The 13,792-nt window shown below is 46.1% G+C and overlaps 1 protein-coding gene across 3 annotated transcripts in view; it reads left to right on the forward strand.

The window, feature by feature from the left end:
• Window positions 1–5,973: 5,973 nt before the first annotated feature.
• LOC135507210 (carboxypeptidase Z-like) overlaps window positions 5,974–13,792 on the forward strand; it is an 88,258-nt gene continuing 80,439 nt past the window's right edge. For 2 of the 3 annotated variants that reach the window (XM_064926799.1, XM_064926801.1), the window contains exon 1: window positions 5,975–6,981. In XM_064926799.1, the coding sequence (XP_064782871.1) occupies window positions 6,870–6,981 (112 nt within the window). In that variant the 5' untranslated portion in view covers window positions 5,975–6,869. Of the gene's footprint in view, window positions 6,982–13,792 lie in introns of all 3 variants that reach the window. The other variant, XM_064926800.1, reaches the window with a different exon arrangement.

The following is a 13,792-nucleotide window of genomic DNA, read 5'->3' on the forward strand; positions in this document are numbered from 1 at the left end:
CCACCCTGTATCCCACTGATGGCCTCTGAAGCTAAGCAGGGTTGGTCCTGGTCAGTCCCTGGATGGGAGACCACCCTGTATCCCACTGATGGCCTCTGAAGCTAAGCAGGGTTGGTCCTGGTCGGTCCCTGGATGGGAGACCACCCTGTATCCCACTGATGGCCTCTGAAGCTAAGCAGGGTTGGTCCTGGTCGGTCCCTGGATGGGAGACCACCCTGTATCCCACTGATGGCCTCTGAAGCTAAGCAGGGTTGGTCCTGGTCAGTCCCTGGATGGCAGACCACCCTGTATCCCACTGATGGCCTCTGAAGCTAAGCAGGGTTGGTCCTGGTCAGTCCCTGTATGGGAGACCACCCTGTATCCCACTGATGGCCTCTGAAGCTAAGCAGGGTTGGTCCTGGTCAGTCCCTGGATGGGAGACCACCCTGTATCCCACTGATGGCCTCTGAAGCTAAGCAGGGTTGGTCCTGGTCAGTCCCTGGATGGGAGACCACCCTGTATCCCACTGATGGCCTCTGAAGCTAAGCAGGGTTGGTCCTGGTCGGTCCCTGGATGGGAGACCACCCTGTATCCCACTGATGGCTGGCCTCTGAAGCTAAGCAGGGTTGGTCCTGGTCAGTCCCTGGATGGGAGACCACCCTGTATCCCACTGATGGCCTCTGAAGCTAAGCAGGGTTGGTCCTGGTCAGTCCCTGGATGGGAGACCACCCTGTATCCCACTGATGGCCTCTGAAGCTAAGCAGGGTTGGTCCTGGTCAGTCCCTGGATGGGAGACCACCCTGTATCCCACTGATGGCCTCTGAAGCTAAGCAGGGTTGGTCCTGGTCAGTCCCTGGATGGGAGACCACCCTGTTTCCCACTGATTGCCTCTGAAGCTAAGCAGGGTTGGTCCTGGTCAGTCCCTGGATGGGAGACCAGATGCTGCTGGGAGTGTTGTTGAAGGACCAGTAGGAGGCGCTCTTTCCTCTGGTAAGGAGTAAAAATTACATTATTTTCTTTGTGAATATATTGAAGTAAAACTAAAAGTTGTCAACAATATAAATAATAAAGTAAAGTACAGAAACCCCAAAACAACTACTTAAGTAGTACTTTAAAGTATTTTTTACTTTTAAGTACTTTAAACCACTGTGGCCACCTCATCATCCGCAGCTTCCAATTGATCTCCTCTTCCCTGTAACTATTCCCCAGGTCATTGAACGTGTTCTCAGTCAATTTACCTGATCAAATAAATAGCATTTTACTGGTTGAAGTGTTTAAAAAAAAAAGTATCATTCAATCAATAATGACAAAATAATTATATTAAGCAAATTACGTTCCCCAGTTTCTGTGTTGTGGTTTAGTATGTGTGTGTTTCAGGGTGGCTTCTTGAAATTCCCCGAAACAGCTGATTGGTCGGTCCCATTGCTAATTGGAGCTGACCCCGCCCTCTCGTAGAGGATACATGTGTATATAATGACAGACTCCTTCTCTAGCTGTATATAATGACAGACTCCTTCTCCAGCTGTATATAATGACAGACTCCTTCTCCAGCTGTATATAATGACAGACTCCTTCTCCAACTGTATATAATGACAGACTCCTTCTCCAGCTGTATATAATGTTAGACTCCTTCTCCAGCTGTATATAATGTTAGACTCCTTCTCCAGCTGTATATAATGTTAGACTCCTTCTCCAGCTGTATATAATGACAGACTCCTTCTCCAGCTGTATATAATGACAGACTCCTTCTCCAACTGTATATAATGACAGACTCCTTCTCCAGCTGTATATAATGACACCTACAGTCCCATACCTCTTAACCTCTTAACCTCCACCTACAGTCCCATACCTCTTTACCTCCACCTACAGTCACATACCTCTTTACCTCCACCTACAGTCACATACCTCTTTACCTCCACCTACAGTCACATACCTCTTTACCTCCACCTACAGTCACATACCTCTATACCTCCACCTACAGTCCCATACCTCTTTACCTCCACCTACAATCACATACCTCTTTACCTCCACCTACAGTCCCATACCTCTTTACCTCCACCTACAGTCACATACCTCTTTACCTCCACCTACAGTCCCATACCTCTATACCTCCACCTACAGTCACATACCTCTTTACCTCCACCCACAGTCACATACCTCTTTACCTCCACCCACAGTCCCATACCTCTTTACCTCCACCTACAGTCACATACCTCTTTACCTCCACCCACAGTCACATACCTCTTTACCTCCACCCACAGTCACATACCTCTTTACCTCCACCCACAGTCACATACCTCTATACCTCCACCTACAGTCACATACCTCTTTACCTCCACCTACAGTCACATACCTCTTTACCTCCACCTACAGTCCCATACCTCTATACCTCCACCTACAGTCACATACCTCTTTACCTCCACCTACAGTCACATACCTCTATACCTCCACCTACAGTCAGATACCTCTATACCTCCACCTACAGTCACATACCTCTATACCTCCACCTACAGTCACATACCTCTATACCTCCACCTACAGTCACATACCTCTTTACCGCCACCTACAGTCACATACCTCTATACCTCCACCTACAGTCACATACCTCTATAACTCCACCTCCACCTACAGTCACATACCTCTATACCTCCACCTCCACCTACAGACCCATACCTCTTTACCTCCACCTACAGTCACATACCTCTATACCTCCACCTACAGTCACATACCTCTATACCTCCACCTACAGTCACATACCTCTTTACCTCCACCTACAGTCACATACTTCCACCTACAGACCCATACCTCTTTACCTCCACCTACAGTCACATACCTCTTTACCTCCACCTACAGTCACATACCTCTATACCTCCTCCTACAGTCACATACCTCTTTACCTCCACCTACAGTCCCTTACCTCTATACCTCCACCTACAGTCACATACCTCTTTACCTCCACCTACAGTCGCATACCTCTATACCTCCTCCTACAGTCCCATACCTCTATACCTCCACCTACAGTCCCATACCTCTATACCTCCACCTTCAGTCCCATACCTCTATACCTCCACCTTCAGTCCCATACCTCTATACCTCCACCTACAGTCACATACCTCCACCTTCAGTCCCATACCTCTATACCTCCACCTACAGTCCCATACCTCTTTACCTCCACCTACAGCCACATACCTAATACCTCTTTTTGCAAGGTGTTGCGTTCCCTCTTCCTAGAGGTGTTCATAACAAGCAGGACGTTCATACCAGCCTTACACTACATTAAGCAGGACGTTCATACCAGCCTTACACTACATTAAGCAGGACGTTCATACCAGCCTTACACTACATTAAGCAGGACGTTCATACCAGCCTTACACTACATTAAGCAGGACGTTCATACCAGCCTTACACTACATTAAGCAGGACGTTCATACCAGCCTTACAGTCCATTTGTAACCCAGTAGTAGTGTGAGCTGCTCTCATAAAGCGACATGGAGGCTGTTTCTACAGTCTGAAGTCCCCTGTGTTTTCCCACGCGGTGGAGGAATTGTGCGCACCGACACGGAGTGTGTGTGTGTGTGTGTTTTTTTTGTTGTTGTTGTGAATGTGTGTGTTCTGTGTGTGTGTCTTTGTGTGTGTGTGTGTGTGTTTGTATGTGTCCTTAAGGTATCCCTCCATACCTCAGAAGGCTCCCTGAGTAACATACCTCACATTCCTGGCAACAATGGCTCTGTTTTCACTAGCCTGTTTTATAGAGGGTCTTCAGAGCTGTTTTCACTAGCCTGTTTTATAGAGGGTCTTCAGAGCTGTTTTCACTAGCCTGTTATATAGAGGGTCTTCAGAGCTGTTTTCACTAGCCTGTTTTATAGAGGGTCTTCAGAGCTGTTTTCACTAGCCTGTTATATAGAGGGTCTTCAGAGCTGTTTTCACTAGCCTGTTTTATAGAGGGTCTTCAGAGCTGTTTTCACTAGCCTGTTTTATAGAGGGTCTTCAGAGCTGTTTTCACTAGCCTGTTATATAGAGGGTCTTCAGAGCTGTTTTCACTAGCCTGTTTTATAGAGGGTCTTCAGAGCTGTTTTCACTAGCCTGTTATATAGAGGGTCTTCAGAGCTGTTTTCACTAGCCTGTTTTATAGAGGGTCTTCAGAGCTGTTTTCACTAGCCTGTTTTATAGAGGGTCTTCAGAGATGTTTTCACTAGCCTGTTTTATAGAGGGTCTTCAGAGCTGTTTTCAATGGACACTAGTTTTACATTGAGTTGTATTGACAGTGAGTTTGTGTGTTTGAAGTCAAAGTTAACTTTAAAGACATGATTCTAAAATTGTTTCAGTAGTTATTTATTAACTGTAAAAATGTCAGATAAAATGGAATGGAATGGAATCAAATGGAACACTAAACCCTATTCTCCATGGGCCCTGTGGTCTAAAGTAGTGCACCCTATTCTCCATGGGCCCTGTGATCAAAAGTTGTGCACCCTATTCCCTATGGGCCCTGTGGTCTAAAGTAGTGCACCCTATTCCCTATGGGCCCTGTGGTCAAAAGTAGTGCACCCTATTCCCTATGGGCCCTGTGGTCAAAAGTAGTGCACCCTATTCCCTATGGGCCCTGTGGTCTAAAGTTGTGCACCCTATTCCCTATGGGCCCTGTGGTCTAAAGTAGTGCATCCTATTCCCTATGGGCCCTTTGGTCAAAAGTAGTGCACCCTATTCCCTATGGGCCCTGTGGTCAAAAGTAGTGCACCCTATTCCCTATGGGCCCTGTGGTCTAAAGTTGTGCACCCTATTCCCTATGGGCCCTGTGGTCTAAAGTAGTGCACCCTATTCCCTATGGGCCCTGTGGTATAAAGTAGTGCACCCTATTCTCTATGGGCCCTGGTCAAAAGGAGTGCACCCTATTCCCTATGGGCCCTGTGGTCTAAAGTAGTGCACCCTATTCCCTATGGGCCTGTGGTCTAAAGTAGTGCACCCTATTCTCTATGGGCCCTGGTCAAAATTACTGCACCCTATTCCCTATGGGCCCTGGCCAAAAGTAGTGCACCCTATTAGACCAACAAGGTATCACGGTCCCACTTCAGAGTCAAACGTTTCAGATGGGGGGAGGGAGGCTAAACGTTTCTGTGTGAAATGAAACTAAACATAGATTTAAGTTTTAGTCATTAAATTCAGAGTGTTTAAAACTTCTTCGGGACGGTTGAGCTAACGTAGGCTAATGCGATTAGCATGAGGTTGAGCTAACGTAGGCTAATGCGATTAGCATGAGGTTGAGCTAATGTAGGCTAATGCGATTAGCATGAGGTTGAGATAACGTAGGCTAATGCGATTAGCATGAGGTTGAGATAATGTAGGCTAATGCGGTTAGCATGAGGTTGAGCTAACGTAGACTAATGCGATTAGCATGAGGTTGAGCTAACGTAGGCTAATGCGATTAGCATGAGGTTGAGCTAACGTAGGCTAATGCGATTAGCATGAGATTGAGCTAACGTAGGCTAATGCGATTAGCATGAGGTTGAGCTAACGTAGGCTAATGCGATTAGCATGAGATTGAGCTAACGTAGGCTAATGCGATTAGCATGAGATTGAGCTTACGTAGGCTAATACGATTAGCAGGAGGTTGAAAGTAACATGAAAATGAAGAGGCTAAAAGTTTTGTTTTTATTTAATATTTTATTTAACCTGGCTGGTAGTGTCATTGGGGGATGCAGGGACAGACTGCCATTGTGGCTTTCCATTTTTAGTACCGCTGTCTCCTGGACAACCTTACTGGGACTAAATACACTGCCAAGATTCTTGAGATACACACATACACACCATGCAAACACACACACACAAACACAGACCTGAAATTCCTCAGACAGCTTCCAGTAATAAGAGAGACTTCTCTCTGACGTCACAAACTATAAACCAAGAGGTCTTTACATTTAATCCACCCGTTCAACACACACGGTAGGACATGTTCCTCTTTTGTCTTCCCGCCAACACACACACACACACACACACACACACACACACACACACACACACACACACACACACACACACACACACACACACACACACACACTGGATGTCTTCTGTAATATGATCTACTGGAAGAGTATTCTCCTGATTTTCCTGGCTGTGGGGGTTCAGGGAGAGAGACGGAGAGAAGAAACGTTTTTCAACTGTGAGGTAGGAGAGAGAGTGACAGAGAGACAGAGAGAGAGAGACAGGGGAGAGGGAGAACTTTAGAGAACTTTTTAATCTGTGGGAGGTAGGAGAGAGAGACAGGGGAGAGGGAGAGAGAGAGACGGAGAGAAGAAACGTTTTTCAACTGTGAGGTAGGAGAGAGAGTGACAGACAGAGAGACGGAGAGAGAGAGACAGGGGAGAGGGAGAACTTTAGAGAACTTTTTAATCTGTGGGAGGTAGGAGAGAGAGACAGGGGAGAGGGAGAGAGAGAGACGGAGAGAAGAAACGTTTTTCAACTGTGAGGTAGGAGAGAGAGAGACGGAGAGAGAGAGACGGAGAGAAGAAACGTTTTTCAACTGTGGGAGTTAGGAGAGAGAGAGACAGAGAGAGAGAGACAGAGAGAGAGAGACAGGGGAGAGGGAGAAAAAACATTTTCATCTGTGGAAGGTAGATTAGAGAGAACTTTTTAATCTGTGGGAGGTAGGAGAGAGAGACTGAGGAATTTAATCTGTGGATGGTAGGAGAGAGAGACAGGGGAGAGAGAGAGAGAGAGAGGGGGGAGAGAGAGACCGAGGAATTTAATCTGTGGAAGGTAGGAGAGAGACAGGGGAGAGGGAGAGAGAGGGGGGAGAGAGAGACCGAGGAATTGAATCTGTGGGAGGTAGTGTAGTGTAACTACAGAGTGTATAGCAGACCTGCTCCACTCCGTACCAAGCCTGCCACATCACCATGGACACAACGGAATATAAGACATGCTTAACCGTTTTTACCCTCTTCGGTGTCCTGTTGATATGCTGGTGTGCCCCTCAACGGTTCTGCGAGCCTGGAGGCGACAATTCGGGTAAGGTACCACTTGTATTCATTCATCATCCTCATGGCTGGTTACGCATCACGGAGCTGTTGAAGGAAGTTACGAGTTTCTGAGACGATTTTCTTTTTTTCTTTTTTTTCATGTGATTTTATAAAAGCGTTTAGTGTTTGTTTGCTACAGCCTCGCGGTCCATCCAGATTAGCTACTCAGTGCTTCTACATCTGCATGGCTTCTTGGGGTTTTAAGCTTTAGGTTTCTGTATAGAAACGTTAAGGTGCACTGTCCCTTTAAAAATATAACATTTACTCAAACTCCGTATGAGTATTTCAAGTCAGGTTACTGGTATTTCAAGTCAGGTTACTGGTATTTCAAGTCAGGTGACTGGTATTTCAAGTCAGGTGACTGGTATTTCAAGTCAGGTGACTGGTATTTCAAGTCAGGTGACTGGTATTTCAAGTCAGGTGACTGGTATTTCAAGTCAGGTGACTGGTATTTCAAGTCAGGTGACTGGTATTTCAAGTCAGGTTACTGGTATTTCAAGTCAGGTTACTGGTATTTCAAGTCAGGTTACTGGTATTTCAAGTCAGGTTACTGGTATTTCAAGTCAGGTTACTGGTATTTCAAGTCAGGTTACTGGTATTTCAAGTCAGGTTACTGGTATTTCAAGTCAGGTTACTGGTATTTCAAGTCAGGTTACTGGTATTTCAAGTCAGGTTACTGGTATTTCAAGTCAGGTTACTGGTATTTCAAGTCAGGTTACTGGTATTTCAAGTCAGGTTACTGGTATTTCAAGTCAGGTTACTGGTATTTCAAGTCAGGTTACTGGTATTTCAAGTCAGGTTACTGGTATTTCAAGTCAGGTTACTGGTATTTCAAGTCAGGTTACTGGTATTTCAAGTCAGGTTACTGGTATTTCAAGTCAGGTTACTGGTATTTCAAGTCAGGTTACTGGTATTTCAAGTCAGGTTACTGGTATTTCAAGTCAGGTTACTGGTATTTCAAGTCAGGTTACTGGTATTTCAAGTCAGGTTACTGGTATTTCAAGTCAGGTAACTGGTATTTCAAGTCAGGTAACTACTATTTCAAGTCAGGTTACTGGTATTTCAAGTCAGGTAACTGGTATTTCAAGTCAGGTAACTACTATTTCAAGTCAGGTTACTGGTATTTCAAGTCAGGTTACTAAAAAATTTAAGTCCAAACCACAGTATCCGTTTATAAGAGCAATGTAATTTTAGAAAAAATGTCAAAGTAAATGTCATCACAGATGTTGATTCTTCGTCTGTGTTGGTGTCTGACGTTCTACAGTGGCTTGCGAAAGTATTCACACCCTTGGCATTTTTCCTATTTAAGTTGCCTTTACAACCTGGAATTAAAATAGTTTTTAGGGGGGGGGTAATTAATAATTAGTAATTAATAATTAGTAATTAATAATTTGATTTTACACAACATACCTACCGCTTTGAAGATGCAACATCTTTTTTTTTTTTATTGGGAAACAAACAAGAAATAAGACCAAAAAAACTGAAATTTAGCATAACTATTCAGCCCCCCAAAGTCAGTACTTTGTAGAGCCACGTTTTGCAGCGATTACAGCTGCAAGTCTCTTGGAGTATGTCTCTGTAAGCTTGGCACATCCAGCCACTGGGACTTTTGCCCATTCTTCAAGGCAAAACTGCTCCAGCTCCTTCAAGTTGGATGGGTTTTGCTGGTGCACAGCAATCTTTAACACATATCACAGATTCTCAATTGGATTGAGGTCTGGGCTTTGACTAGGCCATTCCAAGACATTTAAATGTTTCCCCTTACACCACTTGAGTGTTGATTTAGTAGTATACTTAGGGTCATTGTCCTGCTGGAAGGTGAACCTCCGTCCCAGTCTCAAATCTCTGGAAGACTGAAACAGGTTTCCGTCAAGAATTTCCTTGGATTTAGTGCCATCCATCATTCATTCAATTCTGACCAGTTTCCCAGTCCCTGCAGATGAAAAACATCCCCACAGCATGATGCTGCTGCCACCACCATGCTTCACTGTGGGGATGGTATTCTCGTAGTGTTTTCTTAGATGGCCAAATAGCTCAATTTTAGTCTCATCTGACCAGAGTACCTTCTTCCATATGTTTGGGGAGTCTCCCACATGCCTTTTGGTGAACACCAAACGTCTTTGCTTATTTTTTTCTTTAAGCAATGGCTTTTTTCTGTCCACTCTTCCGCAAAGCCCAGCTTTGTGTAGTGTACAGCTTAAAGTGGTCCCATGGACAGATACTACAATCTCTGATGTGGAGCTTTGCAGATCCTTCGGGATTATCTTTGGTCTCTTTGTTGCCTCTCTGATTAATGCCCTACTTTCTTGGTCCATGAGTTTTGATGGGCGGCCCTCTCTTGGCAGGTTTGTTATGGTGCCATTTAAATAATAATAATAGATGTAATGGTGCTCCGTGGGATGTTCAAAGTTTCTGATATTTTTTTATAACCCAACCCTGATCTGTACTTCTCCACAATTTTGTCCCTGACCTGTTTGGAGAGCTCCTTGGTCTACATGGTGCCGCTTGCTTGATGGTGCCCCTTGCTTAGTGGTGTTGCAGACTCTGGGGCTTTTCAGAACAGGTGTGTATATATACTGAGAAGATCAAGAAGATACACAAATGATTGAATACCACTGAGCACTGTCAGGGTAATTATAAAAAAAAATCCAAAAGATATGGAACAGTTGAAAACCTCATGGGTAGAGGACACAAAGGCATTTTGCCCCCCAGGAGAGAGAGGAGGATGGTGAGAGAAGTAACAAAAATCCCAAGAATCACAGTGAAAGAATTGCAGGCCTTGGTGGTGTCTTGAGGTCACCAGGTTTAAAAAAGCACCATCAGACACCACCTCCACATCCACAGGTTCTTTGGAAGGGTTGCCAGAAGAAAGCCCCATCAGACACCACCTCCACAACCACAGGCTCTTTGGAAGGGTTGCCAGAAGAAAGCCCCATTAGACACCACCTCCACATCCACAGGTTCTTTGGAAGGGTTGCCAGAAGAAAGCCCCATCAGACACCACCTCCACAACCACAGGCTCTTTGGAAGGGTTGCCAGAAGAAAGCCCCATCAGACACCACCTCCACATCCACAGGTTCTTTGGAAGGGTTGCCAGAAGAAAGCCCCATCAGACACCACCTCCACAACCACAGGCTCTTTGGAAGGGTTGCCAGAAGAAAGCCCCATTAGACACCACCTCCACAACCACAGGCTCTTTGGAAGGGTTGCCAGAAGAAAGCCCCATCAGACACCACCTCCACATCCACAGGCTCTTTGGAAGGGTTGCCAGAGAAAGCCCCATCAGACTCCACCTCCACAACCACAGGCTCTTTGGAAGGGTTGCCAGAAGAAAGCCCCATCAGACACCACCTCCACAACCACAGGCTCTTTGGAAGGGTTGCCAGAAGAAAGCCCCATTAGACACCACCTCCACAACCACAGGCTCTTTGGAAGGGTTGCCAGAAGAAAGCCCTTTCTGACCCCAAGACAGAGACGCAAACGCTTGGAGTTTACCAAAAGTGATTTAAATTATGACTGGAAGAAGGTGCTCTGGTCAGATGAGACCAAATTTGAACGTTTTGGTCAGATACAGCATCGGCATGTTTGGCGTCGAAACAGAGATACAAGGAGAGGCACCTCATACCCACGGTGAAATATGGAGGGGGGTCAGTGATGTTTTGGGGCTGTTTTAATTCCAGAGGTCCAGGGGCACCTAATACCCACAGTGAAATATGGAGGGGGGTCAGTGATGTTTTGGGGCTGTTTTAATTCCAGAGGTCCAGGGGCACCTAATACCCACAGTGAAATATGGAGGGGGGTCAGTGATGTTTTGGGGCTGTTTTAATTCCAGAGGTCCAGTGGCACCTAATACCCACAGTGAAATATGGAGGGGGTCAGTGATGTTTTGGGGCTGTTTTAATTCCAGAGGTCCAGGGGCACTGGTTAAAGATTGATGGCATAATGAATTCCACCAAGTATCAGGCAATTTTGGCTGACAATCTGGTTGCCTCTGCCAGAAGGCTGGGACTTGGCCGTAGGTGGACTTTCCAACAAGACAATGACCCAAAACATAACTCAAGATCCACACAGAAATGGTTCTGTGACAACAAAATCAATGTTCTGCCATGGCCATGTCAGTCACCGGACCTCTATCCAATCCAAAACCTGTGGGCTGAGTTGAAGAGGGCAGTTGATAAGCACAAACCCAAGAATGTGAAGGATCTTGAAAGGATTTGCATAGAGGAGTGGTCCAAAATCCCTCCAAATATATGTTCCTTAATCTTGTCAAACATTACAGGAAATGACCATGCTGTTATCCTTGCCAGAGGTGGTTGCACTAAGTGCTAAATGAGTGCCAAGAATTATGAAACCTTGATTTTAGTTACATTTATTTTGTATCAAATAATTATGATTTCGGTTGGTTCCATTGAAACATTAATAAAGTCCAGCATTTCTCACACGCTGGTATTTTGAGTTTATCTCTATAATTATATTGTTTATATTTTTTTAAGTATTGTTTGTGCATTGCCAGTCAGGAGCGGCAGTAATTTTGAAGACCACTGTACATGGTAGGTCTATGGGTTCTCAAGGAGATGTTGGAGAAGCACTGCAGTAGGCTACATAGAGCCTGGGGGTTCTCCAGGAGAGGTTAGAGAACCACCGCAGTAGGTTACATAGTCTGGGGGTTCTCCAGGAGAGGTAGAGAACCACCGCAGTAGGTTACATAGTCTGGGGATTCTCCAGGAGAGGTTAGAGAACCACTGCAGTAGGTTACATAGAGTCTGAGGGTTCTCCAGGAGAGGTTAGAGAACCACTGCATTAGGTTACATAGAGTCTGGGGGTTCTCCAGGAGAGGTTATAGAACCACTGCAGTAGGTTACATAGAGTATGGGGGTTCTCCAGGAGAGGATAGAGAACACTGCATTAGGCTACATAGAGCCTGGGGGTTCTCCAGGAGAGGTTAGAGAACCACTGCAGGAGGTTACATAAAGTCTGGGGGTTCTCCAGGAGAGGTAGAGAACCACTGCAGTAGGTTACTTAGAGTCTGGGGGTTCTCCAGGAGAGATTAGAGAACCACCGCAGTAGGTTACATAGTCTGGGGGTTCTCCAGGAGAGGTTATAGAATCACTGCAGGAGGTTACATACAGTCTGGGGATTCTCCAGGAGAGGTTAGAGAACCACTGCAGTAGGTTACATAGAGTCTGAGGGTTCTCCAGGAGAGGTTAGAGAACCACTGCATTAGGTTACATAGAGTCTGGGGGTTCTCCAGGAGAGGTTATAGAACCACTGCAGTAGGTTACATAGTCTGGGGGTTCTCCAGGAGAGGTAGAGAACCACCGCAGTAGGTTACATAGTCTGGGGATTCTCCAGGAGAGGTTAGAGAACCACTGCAGTAGGTTACATAGAGTCTGAGGGTTCTCCAGGAGAGGTTAGAGAACCACTGCATTAGGTTACATAGAGTCTGGGGGTTCTCCAGGAGAGGTTATAGAACCACTGCAGTAGGTTACATAGAGTATGGGGGTTCTCCAGGAGAGGATAGAGAACACTGCAGTAGGCTACATAGAGCCTGGGGGTTCTCCAGGAGAGGTTAGAGAACCACTGCAGGAGGTTACATAAAGTCTGGGGTTCTCCAGGAGAGGTAGAGAACCACTGCAGTAGGTTACTTAGAGTCTGGGGGTTCTCCAGGAGAGATTAGAGAACCACCGCAGTAGGTTACATAGTCTGGGGGTTCTCCAGGAGAGGTTATAGAATCACTGCAGGAGGTTACATACAGTCTGGGGGTTCTCCAGGAGAGGTTAGAGAACCACTGCAGTAGGTTACATAAAGTCTGGGGGTTCTCCAGGAGAGGATAGAGAACACTGCAGTAGGCTACATAGAGCCTGGGGGTTCTCCAGGAGAGGTTAGAGAACCACTGCAGGAGATTACATAAAGTATGGGGGTTCTCCAGGAGAGGTAGAGAACCACTGCAGTATGTTACATAGAGTCTGGGGGTTCTCCAGGAGAGATTAGAGAACCACCGCAGTAGGTTACATAGAGTCTGGGGGTTCTCCAGGAGAGATTAGAGAACACTGCAGTAGGTTACATACAGTCTGGGGGTTCTCCAGGAGAGGTTAGAGAACCACCACAGTAGGTTACATAGAGTCTGGGGGTTCTCCAGGAGAGATTAGAGAACACTGCAGTAGGTTACATACAGTCTGGGGGTTCTCCAGGAGAGATTAGAGAACACTGCAGTAGGTTACATACACTCTGGGGGTTCTCCAGGAGAGGTTAGAGAACCACTGCAGGAGGTTACATAAAGTATGGGGGTTCTCCAGGAGAGGTAGAGAACCACCACAGTAGGTTACATAGAGTCTGGGGGTTCTCCAGGAGAGGTAGATAACCACTGCAGGAGGTTGCATAAAGTCTGGGGGTTCTCCAGGAGAGGTTATAGAACCACTGCAGGAGGTTACATAGAGTCTGGGGGTTCTCCAGGAGAGGTTAGAGAACCACCGCAGTAGGTTACATACAGTCTGGGGTTCTCCAGGTGAGGTTAGAGAACCACCACAGTAGGTTACATAGAGTCTGGGGGTTCTCCAGGAGTGGTTAGAGAACCACCGCAGTAGGTTACATAGAGTCTGGGGGTTCTACAGGAAGAGATTATATATCCACTGCAGTAGGCTACATACAGTCTGGGGGTTCTCCAGGAGAGGTTAGAGAACCACCGCAGTAGGTTACATAGAGTCTGGGGGTTCTCCGGGAGAGGTTAGAGAACCACCGCAGTAGGTTACATACAGTCTGGGGTTCTCCAGGAGAGGTTAGAGAACCACTGCAGTAGGCTA

Source organism: Oncorhynchus masou, chromosome 20, assembly GCF_036934945.1.
Source record: "Oncorhynchus masou masou isolate Uvic2021 chromosome 20, UVic_Omas_1.1, whole genome shotgun sequence".
Taxonomy (NCBI): domain Eukaryota; kingdom Metazoa; phylum Chordata; class Actinopteri; order Salmoniformes; family Salmonidae; genus Oncorhynchus; species Oncorhynchus masou.